Source organism: Corvus kubaryi, unplaced genomic scaffold, assembly GCF_017639235.1.
Source record: "Corvus kubaryi isolate FWS band 111438036 unplaced genomic scaffold, C.kubaryi_AGA036_p1.0 76, whole genome shotgun sequence".
NCBI lineage: Eukaryota > Metazoa > Chordata > Aves > Passeriformes > Corvidae > Corvus > Corvus kubaryi.
Window position 1 is genome coordinate 876,211 of NW_024582063.1, and position 18,541 is coordinate 894,751.

General features: G+C 51.3%; 1 protein-coding gene across 1 annotated transcript in view; it reads right to left on the reverse strand.

Annotated features, from left to right (window-relative positions):
* ITPKB (inositol-trisphosphate 3-kinase B) overlaps window positions 1-18,541 on the reverse strand; it is a 67,656-nt gene that overhangs the window by 11,616 nt on the left and 37,499 nt on the right. The window contains exons 3-5 of the mRNA XM_042051527.1: window positions 4,114-4,213; window positions 3,290-3,503; window positions 140-344 (exon numbers count right to left, since the gene is read on the reverse strand). Coding sequence (XP_041907461.1) covers window positions 140-344; window positions 3,290-3,503; window positions 4,114-4,213 — 519 coding nt within the window. The remainder of the gene's footprint in view (window positions 1-139; window positions 345-3,289; window positions 3,504-4,113; window positions 4,214-18,541) is intronic.

The following is an 18,541-nucleotide window of genomic DNA, read 5'->3' on the forward strand; positions in this document are numbered from 1 at the left end:
TGGTTGGGCTGCAGGGGCCGGGGATGACCAGATGTTACCCAGTCTCACCATCAGCCTGCTGCATGTGTACCTCTGTGAGTTTGGCTAGCGAGCACTCCCAGCAGCTGATCCCCTGAGCTGCACAGCTGGCCACACTCACCTTTATCCCCTCGATCCTGAAGCCCAGTGTGGCCGTGGAGCTGATGGTCTCCCTCCACTGCATGTAGCGGGGCTTGGTCACTGCCCGCAGCACGTTCTCCTCCTCGGTGGGGGCATCGGGGTCCACCTCAATCATCTTCTGGTACATGTCCTTCCTCAGGCTCGGCTTCTTCCGGGCCTTTATCAGCTCCTCCTCCAAGTATGTTCTGCAAGGAGTGAGGGGGTGATGAGCAGGGCCACCACAGGAGGTTCCATATACCCACAGACAGCCCTTGCCCCAGAAATCAGGCTGATCCAGGAGAGCTGATCCCTAAGGAGTAGTGCAGCACAGGAAATAGCAGAGCAAGCCTCATTGGAGGTGAATTGATCCTGATTTAATTATCACTCCATCATCAACACTCGATATCTTTTCAGTTCATTAAGGAACCACAACCAGTATGGCAATAACAAGGGAAATTATTTCTCACAGGTGCTCATGACCTTGCTGCTGCCACACTGGCAGCCTTCTGCTGCCACCCTTTGTTTTGAGGAGCCCATCCCATAATGTTCAGGAAACCTGAGCTCTCACAAGCTAAACATGGCTTTCAATGTGTGCCCAGGAAACTGTGAACATGCTCTGGGACCCAGCTGAATTGAAGGCAAGAGGGAGGTTACTATGTCCTGTCCTTCAGCATTAGCTGCTGCTCCCTCTGAGGGTCAGCCAAAGCTGCTCCCGTGCCTCTCCTGTGCTTTTCTGTCACCTCACTCTGTGCACCATGAGAGCTCTGCCTCACCATCTGCTAAACAGAGTGTTTTCACACGGGGCTGTTCCACTGACGGTCATGATTTTGCCCAGTATACGTCTGCTTCAAGTGGACTATCTAGCAAAAACTTTCTCTACAAGAGGAAGCAGAGGAAGGGAGGCAATCTTGGCCAAGTGCTTACCACTACCCCAGGACCACAGGATGCAGCCAGGATGGGGAACGGGGGAAGGAGGATGGAAGGTGCAGAGGAGTGTGCAAAGACCTTGGTTTTATCCATCCTTCAGAGAAGCACCCCTCTGTGCCAGAGCACAGCGGTGCAAAAGTTCTACACTCTGGCATGCATAAAACCATCATCCACAAAGTAACACTTCCTGCAGCAATAGTAAACCCCCACAGAATTCCTCTTGCAGCTCACAAATCTACCCTGGCTCAGCCTGGAAAGTGCCCAGACTCTCCTCAAACAACCCACCAGGTTGGGTGAGACGTCCCAGCCAAACAACACAGGAATGATCCTATCTGTCACTGTTCTACACCTCCCAATAGCCATGCCCAGCCCTGCAGAGGGACAGTGCGCTCTGCCCACGTCCCTTGTGCCAAAATCCCAGCACTGAGTGTGTGGTTCACCTCCAGAACCAAGCAAAACACACAGGGAGGGTGTTGTGCGGACTCGGTGGGACAGTGTTCCTGAGACCCACAGGCTTAGCAAGGCAAACTGGTGCCTTTGCTTAGGGCAGACATCCCCAGGCCATCAGCCCCTTTGAAAAATCCTGTAGGTAAAAGCAATGAAAGTCTTCGGCTGAGATCTCCAAACCCATGATTTTGGGGCAGATGGAATAGAACAGCAGGATAAAGTAGCAGCATGCTAGATGTGCTGCTCACACTGCTCAGAGAGCTGGAATTCCTTCTGATCAGAATGACAGATCATCTATGTCTGTGTATCCTCCCCATGGCCTCAGGCTCATGCCATCACCAAGGCTTAAGAAAGACAATGTTTTGTTTAGGAGTGAGTATGGTAGGCTGCCACGTCCCAAAGCCAGGTTGGCATGAATAACCAAACCTGTATCTGCGTGGCAGCAGGCTGCTGGCTCAGAGGACAGGTTTAACAGCCCTGAGGTTCAGATTATTTGCTTGGCCATGGGGATGCCCCATTCCACAGCATTAACTCCCTTCATCCTCTCTCACCAGCTCCTCCCACAGCACCATCTTATTTCAGGATGATGATGCCCAGCATTTGCCCCCTTGCCTGAGCTCCGAATCCCCAAGTGCACAAATCACCTTACATGTGATCTGTGCATGGGAGGCTTTCTTCCTCCCAGAGACAGCCACAGGAGCACCTCGGAAGCCTGTCCAGCAGCTCTTCTTCTGGTGGCTGCTGTCTGGGTCCAGAGTGGGTCCTGTTTCCTTCCCACAGCAGCCTGTGTGTGCCAGCCGGAGCCACATGGCTGCGCCGGGCCCTCTGCCCTTCCCTCCACCCCTCCGGTGGAAAGTATTCCCCGCCTCTTCCCTGCCGACAGCCCGGCACGCCAGTTCGAGTTTCACATCGGGATTCAGGAGGGGAAAAAAAGATTCCTCCCTCCCACAGAAACCATCAGCTTTTCCAGCAGCGCGTCTCCACCATGTCTGGGCTGCGCCTTTGCCAGCGACGGGGTTCTCAACCCTTCCTGCCACCAGCCTGCAGCACACCCAGGGCCGAGGGGTGGCCTGAGGCTGCTCCAAAACTGGCAGCCACCTGGGGTCACCAGCCCTGCTCACATCTGCTCCGGGACACCCTTGTCAGCTGTGGCACGGCTCACTCAAAAACTGCTGCTGGCCAAGTGGCTGCAGCCTGGGATCCTGGCGGATCTGGAGATGCTTCTCAAGGAGGACACGGGTAATGTTGCTCATCTGTTAGGAAATGTTTCAAGAGCTTTGCATGAAAGGCACTGAACTGCTTAGCACACGCATTTCATCTCTCCAGTGCGCATAGGAGCAAAGGCTACGCAGAGGGAAAATTTCTCCCTCACTGAAATTGTGCCTTTCAATGCCTTTATTTCACCCCTCTGGCACCCTGGACAGGATCTCCTACACCCCATCCCTTGGCTGTGTCCTCATGTGGCAGAGAGGACCTCCAAACAGTTACTATGCCATTCTGGTGTACCCAAACCCAAGCAGAGTGCTGTCCCCTCCACCCCAGCAAACCTTTCCCAGCATGTAGGACAGTCTCACCAACCAGTGAAGGAAGGAACCTGGTGTATCCTTTCCACACCCAGGTTTCCCCATGGCTCTCTCCTGCTGTTGGCTGAGCTTTTCCTGAAGACAGGTGAGCCCGGTGTTCTTAGTTGTGTGTTTCAGGCAGTTTTACTCAGGAGATGCATTTATTTTTGAGTATCCCATCTTAAAACTCAGAAAACATCCCCGAAGCCACTCACCTGACCCCCATTTTGCAGTCCATAACACAGGGGGAGTCAAACTCAGCCAGCAGATCTTCCATCTGGTTGTATCGCTCCCCATCCTTGACCACATCTCCATGGTAGGCAGGGACATAGGGCTTCAGGACATCGTTCATGAGGCGGTCGAGGCAGCGCTGCTCCGACTCACAGTGCTTCTTCAGTATCCTGCCATTGGCTGCTGCCTTGAAACTACCTGAGGGTGACAAGGGACAATGTGGCACTTGCTTTGGATGGTGGGGGGATGATGCTGTGCCTTCTAAAACAAGAAGGGCAGCCCAACACTTTGGAAGCCCTTCCATTTACACCTGCACCCAAAAGAGTCCCCACAGGCAGGGACTGAAAAGCTCAGGTTGCCAGAGGTTTATGACCAGCACTGTCACCCCAAACAGGGCAGAGACTGTCCTGCAGCACCCAACACGTTCACTTCACATCCTCTGTGCATTGCACTGTAGGTTCACGCCCCTGTCTCTACACTCATGTGTGAGGCACCTTTGTGCTGGGCAGCATCACCTGCTCTGCAGTGGGTCAGGAGGTGGGCCTGGCACTCACCCAAAGCACCCAGCTTTCTGCTGCCCGAGGAAAAAGCAGCAATAATACCTGTGGGCCCTGTGAGACTGAAAGCCCAGAGCACCTTCACACCACCCTCCCAGGCATTTAGGTAAGTCACTCTCCTGGGCTAGAGACTGGGAGCTGCAAGCTGTGACACTCATGCAGCAGCCTGAAGCAGTTCAGCCCAACAAAGCCCATTAACCTGGGATAACCAAGGGCCTTTCCAGCACTCTGTCCCTCCCCATGCTCCGTACCTGCGTGTCCCGCTAGCTGGATCCAAGGGTACTTCTTCTTGAAAGACATTACAAACGGGGACCAGTGCACCATATTCTTGATCTTCCTCCATGACTTGCTCTAAGGGGAAAAAAAATCATGAAGGTGAATGCCATGTTTTAAGCTTTAACTGTCTGTAAAGTGACTTCAGGCAGCATGGAGATGTTTTGGATAGGGAAAGAGGCACCAGAGCCAGCACAGGATGGAAGCAAACAGAAAATCTGCTCTTTTCCCATTGTGCTGTGCCAAGCTGGAGCCACTGGGCCCCAAGTCCACATTCAAAAATCACGAGTAACTTCACTAAAGTGGATGGCGTTACAGTGTTGTTCCAGTTGGCTGCTCCTGCTGCAGAGCGCCCAGCCATCCGCACTGCCTTGTCCCCGCTGCTGCACCCCTCTGTGGGAGCAGCAGGACATTAACCCATCCCTGAGCACCGTGTTAGATCACAGCAGATGGAGCGGCAAGGGAACACAGGCCTGCCATCCAGGCACAACACCGAACTCCACGTCCTGAGGGGAATGAGAGCACAGGCACACAGAGGCTCCCTGCCTGCCTTTTGTTCCCCTGAAAGGCAGCTGCTGTGTCCATCGAGCTGGCAACCCACATGCGCCGATCCGCCCGCTCTGGCCCATCCATACCTACAGCTCAGAGAACAATTCCCTTCTGGCATGTTGTGTTTCTCACCAGATAGATTGCTCAAAACTGTTTACATGACTGTAACGAAGGCTGCACTGGACGTACGAAAGCCTCCTTCAACGGCTCCTTCCTGCGAGTTTTCCCCTGGATTGTTCTAGGGAACACACCGCCAGTAAAAGGCAGGGGATGACCTCTTATCTTGGCCCCAGAAGGTGATGGCACAAACAAATTATGTGAAGGATATACAACGGCAACAATGGAAAAATGCCTTCTTGCAGGAGCTGGGACAAACAGTGTAGTCCTTGGCTGCTCCAGGCTTCTGGGTTCAGCTGGAAGCCAGCAGATAAATTATCCTCATTTGCTCCGCTCTGAAGGCATGGGAGGGAGCCTTCCAGAAAGCCCAAGTAATCTCTTCCTCATGTTTGGAGAACTGGCCCCTGTTCCAGTAATGCTTCACAGACAGGCAGGGAAGAGCCAGCAGCCCCGACTTGCAGTTTGGATGCTTGCGGGGGGTGAACTCACAGCACAGGAATCCATGCTGGGAACTGCTGACATGTTTAAATGGCGAGCAAGAAGCCAGACAAAGATGGTAGTGTCTAAAACATGGAAATTACACTGGGTTACCCCTGCACCGTGCACCAGGGCCTAAGTAGTGGGCAGGAGAGGGGTGGGAGAAGGGAAGAAGAAAGGTCCTTCCCGACCTCACAGCCTGGGAGGAGCAGGGTAGCCCTTCCCTGGAAGGCTGCCCATGGCCGGGAGCGTCCCAGCACAGCCTGGCAGTGGTACAGCAGCGCAGGAGTTTGGCAGGAGCTGCCCAGGCGCGGGGTGACACCGGGCATCCCCTTTGCCCAGGCTTCTCCATGCCGTGGGCTCGCTCTGCTGCCCAGCTTGCTTGCTTTGGCAGGGGGGTCGGGCAGTTCCCTACCTGACATGAGGATGAATGTTTTTATTTCCACACCGAGTGCCAGAACTTGTGTGTTTTAGCTGTTCTTTGTTCTCCTTTTGGCAGAGAGCGAAGGGGAAGCGGGGGGGTGTCCCCTCCTTTTGTTTTTAAAATAGTAACATCAAGTCCTGGCTGATGTCATGAAAAAAAGGGGGAAGAAAACGTCTCCAGGGGAGTTTGGACTCCAAATGAGTGTGACCCACCTCCTCTAAATAAGGAGTCCTACCCTCACTTGCAGCACAGCATCATAAGTCACTCAGTCCCAGGAAACACGCCATGGCAATGTGCTTTCCCCAGCCAAGATTTTGTTTTTTGGTGGTTAGAGCTTTATAGTTAAAACCTTGAGGTACTTCAAAGTGCAGGCAGAATGAAGGCAAGCAGACCCTAAAGCAGGGCAAGTCATCCTGGCTTCCCCCTGCCAGGGCTTTCCCAGGAGTGATGCACTCCATTCCAGCACTGCTCCCAGTGCAGGGTAATGACCCTGAGTCCCCTGGAGACACAAAACACAGCAACAACAACCCTTCTGCTGTTCTGAACGAGACAGAAAGCCACTCACTCAGCACAGCCACCCAAGGAACAGGCAGCACATCCTCACCCACTTTACGCCAGAGGGAAACGTTTCCATCCAGGCCTCACCCGGTTTCAGGCACACCTTTAGCCAGGTATTTCCAACCCAAGTTTTAAGGACACGTGTAATGACTTTTTTTATGGCGAAGTTTGAGGCAGCTTCATCCATTTCAAGCCACTCCCAACCTGCTGGAAATCAACTGCAAGGTCAGTTGTCACTGCCGCAGGGGTGACCCACAATCCTGATTCACACAGCTCCTTTCCTTCACAGGGGCAACCACTGGACCCTTACAGGGGAGAGGAGGGACTGTTGTCTCTCTTATTCCTTCAGGAGTCATTGGGTTTTTGTTTTACGCCTGAGCCCCCTTGAATGTAATAAGGGAAAGTTTGCTTCATCAAAAGGATGTCGTTCTGTTGTGGGTGTGCTCAAAAGGCTGAGTTTTGCAAGGTGCAGCTCCCCTACTAAACCAGCAGCTGCATGACTCCATCTGATCTCTGGGACAGGCTGCAGAGGGGAGACGGAGGCTGCACCATGGAGGAGCAACACTGGTCAATGTCCTCAGTGATCCTGCCATTCCCTTTGCCTGAGGATAGCCAAATTCACCTTAAGTACAGAGTTGATCGAAAAAGTCAGCCTTCGTACTTTCTCTCGAGCCCCAAGAGAGATGGTAGGTGGCTTTTGACCCTCTGCAGGGTCCTTCCCAGCCTCTGGGGATGGCAGAAGGCCTCTATTTACTCAGACACTGATATGCACTCAGAGATCTCAAAGCCCATAGTTTGGGATCCTGATCATGCCAACCCCTGTGTCAGGTTCTGCAGCTGGCCATGGAAAACCTGAGCCACAAGGTTCACACCATTCCAGTCTGACTCCACAACCACATGCAGGAAACAGCCCCTCTGCTGTCTCCTGCCCTGCCTGGTGCTATTAATAGAAAAAGGGAGCATTAAGGCTATTTACAGTAAAGAAATCTTCTTTAACACAGCCTGTTGGGAACTATATGGTCATCACCTCCGGGCTCGTCTGTAACTTTTGGTTTACATTTCAAGGAGTTATTTGCTCACATGTCCAGGAGCACAGGCACAGCTGTACGTGCATGGAGGTTTTATCTGTGGTAACTCCCCAGATACAGACAAAAGGATTTTTCACTATACTGGAAGAAATAGCTCTGCAGGTGGCATTACCAAGTGATGCTGGCAAAGGCCAGATTGCTCTTCTCATTTGCCTGCAAGGAGATGAGTCTGCAGGTGGTCATTTCAAAAGGTGGGCACATTTCCAAGTCTTTTGCATGATCAAAGCCTGCACCTGATCTGACACCCTGGCACCCAGCTCTTCCCCAAACCCAGCTCTGTGGTTGCCTTGCCTCCCAGAAAACTCTGTTGACCGACTGCACTCTTGCACAGGCAGCAAGAGCTTGGAGGCTGTATAAGCAGGGAAAATGCACGAGGCATCTGATGCAATTCAACACTTTTTATTTAAAACCTGGTTCAGCATCAGCAAATGCCAACTGATTAGCTGTTCAGTAAATTATTTAGTGACTCTGGAAATATATTTAGATAGGAGCGGCACTGTTTTCCCTAATAGTCTGCCACATGGAAATGAAGCTCAGCAACTGCAGAACCAACTCTAAAAATGAACTTTCCAGGGTTCCTGCAGCACACTGCTTCTGCCTCTGCCCTCTCACAGCTTTTGCTCGCTGCAGAGAGCCATGCCCCAAGCCAGGGGTGGGATACAGGCCGGAGGAGTTAATCCCTCCCAGTGAGCACCCACAATTGGTCAGTGGGAGAGGAGTGCTGGGAAAACAATTTTATCTGCTGTATGTTTAACTTTACTTATCTGAAGCCTAAAGCAAACTCTAGGCTTTCCCCATCTGTCAATAGAGCTGCGTATGGAAAGAACAACACAGGAGAATTTAGTGCCAGCGCAGAAGGTCAGAGGATATATGGTGTTCAATTAGATTAAACAAAAAGTGACTGATGAGCTCAGTGCTCGCTGTACATTTTCCCTATTGCATATTTATTCCTTTAATGTCTGCTCAAAGGAGACGTGCCTTTCTCGGACTGCCTGTTGCCTCCCTTTCCCAGCATGGACACCGGTGGAATTTGACTGGTGTTATTCCCCATGCATGGAGCCAGCAGGGTGCTCTTCCCTTTCCATGCATTCAGCCAGAGAGATAGGCAGTAACTGATTTAATTTGCTGAAATTATGCTTTCCTATGGTTTTATGGGACTAAACGTTCCTGGAAATAGCAGGAGCTGGACCTGTATTTCAGTGCTTTTTATTAACTACAGCCTGCATGGTTAAGAGGCAAGATTACACAGCTGGGGCAGGGGATGGAAAAGAGTGGGAGCAGCATTAAATTAATGATTTTCCCAATTGTGAAAAGAACTTCAGCTCCTTTTTCCCAGGAAAATCATGAAATATCCGAGGATCAGAAGAGGTGGAGGAAAACTATGAGGACACAGTAGTGTCACCAGTGTCCACTGCTTCCCCAGGCTTCATCAGAGTTCCCCCAGCCCAGGGACTTGCCTAAGTGACACCCTGGCTTTCCCTTCCCTTTGGAGAAAGCCCTGCTCCTGGGGGCTTCACTTCCAGCTCTTCCAAGAAGTGACATGAAGCTGTGGTGCTGTGGTGCCGGGGTCCCTGCAGGCTCCAAGATAACTCACCCACAAATAGGAGGGGCGGCAAGTGACTCCTCAAATCTGGAGCCTTTCTGGTTTAATAAAACAAGGCAGCAAGAGCTGAGAAGGGCAGCCTTTGCACCACAGAGCCCTCCTCTTTAATAACTAAATGAGTGGGGGGAGTGTTTGCCTGCAGAGTTCACTCCGTGCCAGCCTGCTCCATGGCCATGCGCATGCAGCCAAGGAAAAAGAGGCCATTTAGTTTTCCATGTTTAAAAGAATGAATGTGTTTTCTTTTGCTCTTTAAAAAGTAGTTAAGGTTTCCCTAGTGATGATTGTTTCCCTTGACTGGGAAAAACCTTGTCACTGCAGCCGCAAGGGGAGGCCAGCTTTGTTCATTGTGCTGAACGCTGAGGGCAGCGGGGCAGAGCTGGCAGGTACCACGGAATGCCTCCTCCTGCTGTGTCCTGGCATGGGAGTGACCAAAATGCAGGATTCTGCGTGAAAAACCTGTGATGTGATGGTGCAGAGCTGGCATTATGCTCCACTTGGCTTTGCCATCTCTCAGCCCCTGGAACAGCGTCCTCTGTCCCGGCAACAACAGAAAGAGCCCAGTGACCGCTTCAGCACGCACCAGGCTGTGACCACTGACCCTGATGCTGGCAGCAAGTGACAGCCCATATTTTACATCATCTTCCTCCTACACAAACTCCTCTCATCCTTGCCGATGCTTCTGTACTGCACAGCAGCTGAACAGCCTTGCTTTGGCCAGAGGAGCAGCTGGCAATGGAAGAGGGGGGCTTTGGATCAGTGGGCATTTCCTGATTTAGCCACAAAAGGCAGAATGCAGGAGTTTCAGCAGCCCCCGAAAGCCTGGCAGAGGCAATGCCAGTTCCATGTCCCACAGACGCTGCTGAACAAAGATAAAGTGAGGCCCAACACCAGACTTCACTGAAGTTAATACAAGGACATACAGTTTGATGACTGAAAGGCACTTTTGGGTGCCTAGAAATTCTAGTGCAAACCCCCAAGCCCCATTAGATAAATTATTTTGATGGCTGCAGTATAGATGCTTCTGTTGGAGTGTAGTAGCTTCTGCTACTTTCCACGGTCTCCATCTCATTTAGAGTGAGAAAAAAATCCTAATATGTGCATTCTTTTACTTCAAACACTGGTTTTCAGAATAGTCTCATTTTAGCCAGGAAGGATTTTGCCTTTCACAAGAGAGAAGCCACTCCCCTCTGGCTTTGTGAGGAATGCCCTTTTCTCCAGTGGGATCAGAGAGTTGCCCCAGCAAGACCAAAGATCTGGGGTAGAGGGCCACAGAAATAAAGCTACTGCTTCTCTGGTGTCTGCAGAGATCAGCATGCACGATAGAGGAGCCTCAGTAAAAACGCGTGAAAGCCAGGAACATCTGCTCGGATCATGGAAAAAATATTCCAGTGTATTGGAAAAAAACAGGAGCTTGTTGTAGGCTCCCTCTTCCTGCTTGTGATGGAGGCAAGGAGGATTAGAAACAGCAGAGGCAGATGAGTGAACAGCAGTCCTTCAGCTTGACCTCCTCTGACAATGGAAGGAAACAGAGCGGCTGTGGGAGCCAGGAGCACGGGAGTCACCCATCGCCTGGACGGACATTTGGAACCTCCTCACCCACAAAGCGTGAGCAGAGTGGAGCAGCAGAGCAGGAGCCACGTCAACGCCACACTCAGGGGGAATGGCTACAGGGAGGAGAGGTGGTGTTAGACCTCTCTGTCCAGTTTGGCAAAGAAGGAAAGAAGACAAAAAAGCCTAAGTGAGAGTGAAGGCAAAGCCTGCATTGGAGCTCAGAGTAGCTGAGCCTCAAAGCTACTGCTGTCTCCATGAGGCATTTCTTCCTGGTGGAGAGCCTTTACTGAAGCAAAGCTGAACACCTCCTAATGTAGATCAGCCACAGCTGACCCTCCCATAAAGCCAGTGGAATTATTAATTGCCAGCATTTGACACGTTCAGCCTACCTTTCCAAGTGGGAATTGATCCAGATCTCTGCAAATGTATTTGTTACTCATTATGTACACACCAATAAGATTTGTTAAGCAATTTTCAGCTTGGAAAAGGTAAGTGAGTAATTCAGAAACAGCTAATCACTTTTGGTGGACTTAAGCTGTACAGTGCTTCTTCCTCAGAAAGTAGCTAGCCTTTAAAAGTCAGCAGACTGTAAAAATCCTTGCTGGTAGCCAAGAGTGGGCCTTGGTGAATTGATTTGTGAGAAGAGTCCCAGAGCACAGCAGCTCATTGGTGCAACACGCTGGCACACAGAGCTGCAGGCAGCCAGATCAGGCGTCCAGCTGAGAAACAGGATGTGCTGTCCAAAGATCTGACCCTGTATTCCTCTATCAGGGAACTTGTCATCAGCTTTGATGGAAACTACTCTGTTTCCATCTGGAGACTTGTGTTTGATCCCTTTCCCAGTTCCAGGGGATTCACCACCATCCTTCTGGTTCCAAACACTGTTTCAGCTCATCAGCTGAGGACATGAGCTCCTGAGCCTGTGCTGGCTCTAGCACTTCTCACTCTCACACGGCCAGCGGGGAAGGATCCCCACAGCCTTCCCAACCCTGCCACTGTGAATCCCAAACTGCTGCTAGCTCCCACATGCTGAGACCAGGAGATGTGCCCTTCTTGAAAGCCAACAACTGCATCAGTCTCTGGTTACTTGATTTGAAGCCCAGCTCAGCTCCCTACAGGCCAGAGCTGCAGCTTAGGATACGGAAGAGACTCAGCTCCTGAAAGTCACAACAGAGTGTCCCGGAGGGCAGTGGTTTGGTAAGGCACAGCCCTCCTGCAAGAAACAACCTGAACAAAAAACCTGTGCTCATACACGTCAGGGACATGGGATGGGAGCTGTAGGCTTTGCCATGTCCTCCCAAGGGATGACCCAAACCCTGGAGTCCTTTGGGAAAGAGGGCTATCAACACAGGGCATATTGGGAACACAGGTAGCCAGACCAGCAGGAGATGCTAGAAGTCCCAGTTATTTCCAATCTGGCTGATTGTAACTGGAAGATAGAGTTAATCGTAGGACAGGGGCTGCCAAACACTCTCTTCTACAATTTGAAGGTAAGTTTTTAGAGATTTAAACGAGGATGACACATTTACAGTCTGCCTGGGGGCACTCAGGTCAGAGACACCGAACGCAGGAGTAATCTCAATGACTGGAACAAAGCAGCTTTTAATACTTGCTTTTTCGAGTCTGATTTCTTTCTGTCAGCTTCAGGAGGTGACCCAGAAATCTTGGTACTGGACTAGTCTGCTCTCTGACAAGAGCCATGACATGAGCTGAAATGGCCAGAGCTCGTGTCCCCAGAGGGGGGTGGACAGGGATCTCCTCCCCCCGCAAGGCTCAGAGCAGGCACCTGCTGTGGTGCGATGATACCACACAGCTCATCCGTTCAGTCTGACATTGCCAGGCAGGGTGGACACGGGCCAGACAGGGCTGCCACAGACTTCCAGTGCTGCTGTAGCCATGTGAAGTATTTCCTCTGGCATAGCACAGAGGGCATTGATGCTGTAAATGTAACACCCCAGGAGCACAATGCCCATAAGCACTGACGATACACAAGCAAGGTTAACCAAGCCAAGTCATGTGATGTTAGTGAAGCAATCTGCAGGAGAAGCTGGATGAGAAAGGCCTGGCTTGTAGACTTGAGCTCTGCTGTTGCTGAAAGCCCCAGAACTTCAAGCTGGTTTTGGACACAGAAAATCCTTCCATCGGTATTCCCGTGCTCTGCCTGATCATGGAGTTAGATCCCTGCTCTTCTGCTGTTTGACCATAACTGCACTTCACTTTGTGGAGTGTGTGGGTGAGAAATGCATCTCCTTCCCATAAGCATTTCCAAGTGAAATGTTCAGAAGCTTTTAAAGTGCCTTCCATGAAGTGGCAAGGCAGAGCTGGAAGGGAAGAAAAGAAAGGGCCAAGCTGTGGCAGTGGAAATTTGTTTAGAATAGAAAATCTTTAGAATTAGTCATTAGTGCTGAACATCCCCACATTTACTGGGTATAGGAAGTGTTAAAAGGTGATTTAGAAGAGCAGTTGTAAGTTTCATAAACATGACTAAACTCTAAAGCTAAATGTTCAACAGGCGTGACCTTTTAATTCCCCTTTAAATCAGTTTAGCACTTTCATTTGTGCTTGGAGTCCCTCATGTTTGGATAGCACTTTGGTGATTTAAAGTACTATTTAGGAGTTTTATTGTCTTTCCTGCTTTGGAGCTGGGACCGCAAATCCTCTGCTAAATGGCTGGAGGAGTTTCTGCTTGCACAGGAGCTCCTGGGAGCACCAGCCTGCGTCGGCCATGGCTCCCCAGCACTCCCAACACATCGCCATGGGATGGTCCCCTTTTCCTAGGCAGCTCCTAAATACAACCAGCAACCAGCAGAAGCTTCTGCAGGAATGGAAGTGCAGCTTGATCCTCCTTGGTCTCAGATCCTTACAGAAGGAGCATAGTAGAAAGATGATGGCTTTGGGAAACCTCTTTGCCCAGAAAGGGGCATTGCAAGCAGCCAGGAATCCACAGGCACATGCCAGGCAGCACCTTCCTCACAGCTGCAGACCTGCTGTATATGCACCACACAGTGCCCAAAGCATCTTCCCAGGAGATTTAGCACAGCATCTCAGAGGTTTTCGTCTTTAAAGAGTACTAAGGGCTATTAAAAAAGCGGCCTAAACCTAAAGGCAAAGAGATTTGTTACAGGCACTGTGCACCCACAGAGCAGTCTCTCTGTATGCTGCAGGTAAGGGCAGTGCAGGTCGGCTTTTCAGCTCTCCATTACTCCTGGCACCAGGGCTTGTGGGCATAGAAGAGACTTCTCCCCATCAAATGAGACAGACATAAGCTCGTTCACCATGGTCTGCTTCCAAGCCCACCTTGTTGGTGCCCTGAGACTTTCTCTTCCACCAGCTTTCCAGCCACACTGCCCTGAATGGATATGGGAAGCACAACACATGCACTTTAGAAGCAGCTGCTTGTGGGGACTCCTTCCTCCCTGGACACATCAACCACAGGCAGTGCTGGAGCCAGGGGCTCCCAGGAGCACAGCAAGACCAGCTAATTACAGGCCTTCAAACACGGACCATCTCACATGCTCAGCTGCTCATTCCCAATTCTCCATGCAGCAGCGTCAAGCTGAGAACCGGGACTGTATCCCCATCGACTTCAGCCACACTACCCCACTCCCAATCCATACAGATCCAGACCCTGGCTGCACTCATGCTCTGCCAGGCAGGCTGCTCGTCACTGCCACTCCCAGGAGCGGGCTCACCCAGCCTGGCGCGGACAGAGGGTGGCACCAGCTCGGCAGAGCCAGAGCACCGGCTGTGTGCAGCCACTGCGCCGTGAGGGACCCTGGAGACCAGCATGGAGGGAGGAATTAATGTTAACAGCACACCTCAGCTGCCCCCTGGCCCACTGCAGCCAAAGGGCTGACAGCGAGCAGACCTCACCCAGAACCAGCAGTAATTTTACCCTCGGCTTCATTTTTGGAGTTAGAGCCCTACGTGCACCCTTCACCATTTTAGTTATGAGTCATCGAAAAATGTAAGCTGTAGCCACACAGCTCAGCTCCTGCAGGGCCAGGTACATACCTCTGCTCCCAAAGCCAACGTCCTGCCACGCCTGCCTGCTGCCAGAGCATCCGAGGAGCCGCCTGGGCAGCCCTGTGCCAGGGCAAGGCCAGCGCGGCGCTGGGGGAAGAAGCCGTCACAGCAGCAGGCAAGGAGCTTTCTTCCTACACCGCTTCTTTCACACTGCCTTTGAAACTTGTGCGCGGAGCTGGCAAGCCCTGCTGCACCCCGGCACTCCCCTGAGCCCTTAGGGAAAGGAACAGGATCCTCGGAGACACAGAGAGGGTTACCCAACCCTACATCCTGGTGCGGCACGCGGGGTTGGATTTTCCAACCCAACCATGCTCTGACACGCAGAGGTGGGGCGGGGGAAGAAAAAGAGGATTTCAGCTGTTAACTCCTAAGAAATTGAGGAAAAAACTTATCACTCCTGTATAAATGGCCACAGTCTCCTGTGAGCTGGAGCATGCCATGCTGCAGAGGTGCCAGCTGGGGGAATGCTGGGTTTTTGATGGAAAGTGGAATGCAGGGGCCAGCAAAGAAATTGTCTGCTTTGGTGCATGTTTACAGCCTTACACAGGGTGCTGGGGAGGAAAAGGTTTCTCTAACTCAAAAGGGAAATGCTCATCTGAAACAGGAAAACGGAACTTTCTTTTGAGCATTAATAGCGGAAAATTAAAACCTCTGCAATATCTGTGTGTTGAATCCCTGGGTGTGCAGCAGGGAGAGGATGCCTGGGGAGAAACACCCTGCCCCTGCCAAGTCAGCTCACTTGGGACCCCAGGCAAGCCCTGGGGGCTGATGCTGGCACAGGCACAAACGAGAACATGCTGAGGTTTTGGGGGGAAACACTACTCAGGGCAATAATGTTTGAGGCAAAAGTCAAACGGATTTGGCGAGTGCCCTACGTGGAAGTCCCGGATGTGGGAAGAGAGGGTCTAAGTTCTACAGCAATGCTGACAACACGCTGACCACAAACAGCATCACCCAAGGGTTACCCAGGCAATTCAGGTTCATAAAGACAGATCCAGAGATCTGGTTGCCTTTTTTTTAAAAAAAGGGAAATTGTTTCTAAACCAAATACTTCTCTTGAAAGAGGCTATTTTAAGGCGAGTGGAGTGACACAGTGTGACATCCTTTAAAGAGGTAGAGATCATAGGTTTCATATTAAAACCCAGAAAGCCTTTCTTGGAACAGCACTGTTATGGTTAAAGAGGATTCTCGAGAATTTTCTGGTCCAAAAAAGGAGACAAAGATGAAGGGTAGTTATATCTAGCCATATAATCGTGAAGACACTTGCAGAGGCAATACAATGAACCCATTATAAACATGGGTGTAGCTCAGGCAGAGTTTAGCTCATTGTGTCCTAGCGTTTCTAAATATATTTTGTCTTGAGAGAAGAGCAAGGGAGAAGAGAAATGAATATAGGGAAGACGCCCAAGTCTTCCGAACAACTGGGTTTTCCATCAAGGCACAAGCCCACGATCTCTGAGGCTGCATCTGTGGGCAGCAATTGGTTGCTGAAGTCCTCCTGCCACAGGCAACTATGTTTAGCTTCTCTTAGAAGGTGAAGGAAGCAGAAGAGGAGGAAAAAAACTTAGTCATCTTCTCCCCTCAGACATTTTGCTGTTCATTTACTTCAGCAGCACATGAAGCACTTAGTCACTCTGTCTCCGACAGGCTTCTTCTATTTTTATTTTTCCAAATCAAAATAAAAAGAGAAAAAGGAGGTTCCTTCCCAAATAAGCAGCTAGTGGAGGAGGCTGGGGGTGTGAGCAGCGAGTGACCAGGACTTCACCCCACAGCTCAGTGCCTGCTGCAGACACCCAGGCGAGTGCTTGCAGAGTGCAGGAGGAGAGGGCAGGCGCTGCCACTTCCTCTCGCTCAGCAACAGCTCAATGAGCTGCTTCAGCAAGCCACGGTGCCAAGCATCCTCTGGAGCTGAGATCTGCTTCGTGCCCCCCTACAGGCATTTGGTACCTGCCCTCACAGTAAAATCAGTGTTTTAACACACCACTCATGCTCCAGGTGTTTTCCTGCAGCAAGGCAAGGATCACCTTGCAATCTAAACCACACATCCACCTTGGATGTCCTCCATTCTCCAACTCAGAAATACAGTATCAGAGCAGCACTTCCTTCGGGGTTGATTTTAGTAGGCCAGCAAGCACAGCTCCTGCATTAGAGTCCTTAACGATAGAAACTTTTGTCAAAACTGGCTTTGTCCAACAGTGTTGTAGAACACAGGAAAACTGGTGCCCTTCCTGACTCCTCTCATCCTCAGGAGCACAGAGGACCCTTGACACCGTCCCCTCCTCCAGTGAGCTTTTTGATTGTGAAATGCAGGCACCAACACCAAGGTGCACACTGGTGCTGATACGCTGCCTCAGAAGGGAGAGTGCAAAGAGCAGCAAGAAACAAAGTGTCTCTGAATGCAAGCACAATCTAGAACTGGGCATTTGGATTATCTCCCGTGCACAGTATCTACCTGAAGGGTCCAACAACAGGGAGGCAATCCCCAAAACTCCCATCTTTTCTTCCCCCATCAGAAAGCAAACCTGCTGGCATGGCAGTGACCCAGTGCACTTTACAACTGACTCAGGATTGGGTTTTTGGAGGGCTCAGAAGGCACCCAGATGGCTCACAGCTTCCTGTTGCTTCAGCTTTACAATAAAGCAACATAAATAGATCTTCTTTCTTTGTTGACATTTGATGCTGTACAGCAAAACACACATTGTTAACCTAAAAATAGGAAACGCTGTGGCAGCTTTGAAGAAATTCAGCGTTTTTCCTGTACTGATGCAAACACAGGGGCCGAGTGCCAGATGCCTCTATCCTGCTTTGAAGAACGATGAAATTCTTCACAGCGCTCATAAATTACCGCTTTGTTAGCAGCCGGCAGGCTCCAGCGACACCAGCAAACCCTGGTATTTCCTTCTTCTCCCTTGGAAGGGAGGGGGGGATGCGTAATGCTACATTTCATCCCCCGTGGAGATGGACAGCCCCGCGCACCTATCGCCGAGCGCAGCGCAGGCGGAGGTTGCCAAGGCACCCGCTGACGCACAGCCGGGCCCCACTTCTACATTTTTCCATTACACGGTGTTGAAGCTTGCAGAGCAGGAGGTAGCTTTCCTGAGTGAGCAACTGAGAGATCAGTGAGATGGCAGGGCTCTGCAAGGCATGCTGCGTGCTACTCACACCACGTTTAAAAGAAGGAGTGCACGATGCAGCCAGAAAGCTGCCTTGTTTGGAACAAATGAGTGCACGTTTTCAGATCTGGCTTGAAAAAAGGGCACTCCTACTGCTACACCTCTCAGAGTGTGGGTATAGAAAAGTCAAGGCTCCAAGCAGAGCGAGGTGTGGGTGAAGGACCAAAAATTCCTGGTGGCTTTCCCTGTGGAGCACAGCGGTGACTCCTGGAGGAGGATGGGCTGATACAGTCCTCACTCCAGCATGCTACACAGGTATCTGGGCATGCTGGGACCAGGGCAATGTGGCTGTACTAGCACGGGCACTGCTGCCAGTCCCACCCACAGGGATGCCCACCCCACTGCATCCCCAGCGCAATTTAAGGGGGCTGAGCCAGCCCTGCTCACGCCTGGGACAGGTCTCTGCCTTGCAGCATGGATGGGGAGCAGCAGCACAGCCTAACCACCCCAGCCAAAAGCAGCTGCTTGCCACACGCATGCCCTCTCCCAGCTCCATGCTTTGGTGGCTCTCAGGGTCAGGTCTCTCCAGATGTTCATCATCGTTCATGGACTGATTTTAACCCTCCTCTCCCACTGTCGGGTGCCAACAACCACAGGTGCCAACAACCCACAGCTCAGGGCAGCAGCCTGCCCAGCTTCTGCACAAAGACAGAGCGACGTGACACCTCTGGTCACAGCTTTTCTACCTCCCACACAGCTCAAAGCTGCAGGGCAGGCCTGTGAGGTATTAAATGCCACCAGACACAACAACTTACGCAGTTTTTAACCACCTCAGACCCTCAGAGGTGGGCAACTGGGGAACATCAAGCCATTTCTGGGCAAACCTATTTCAAGTACAAC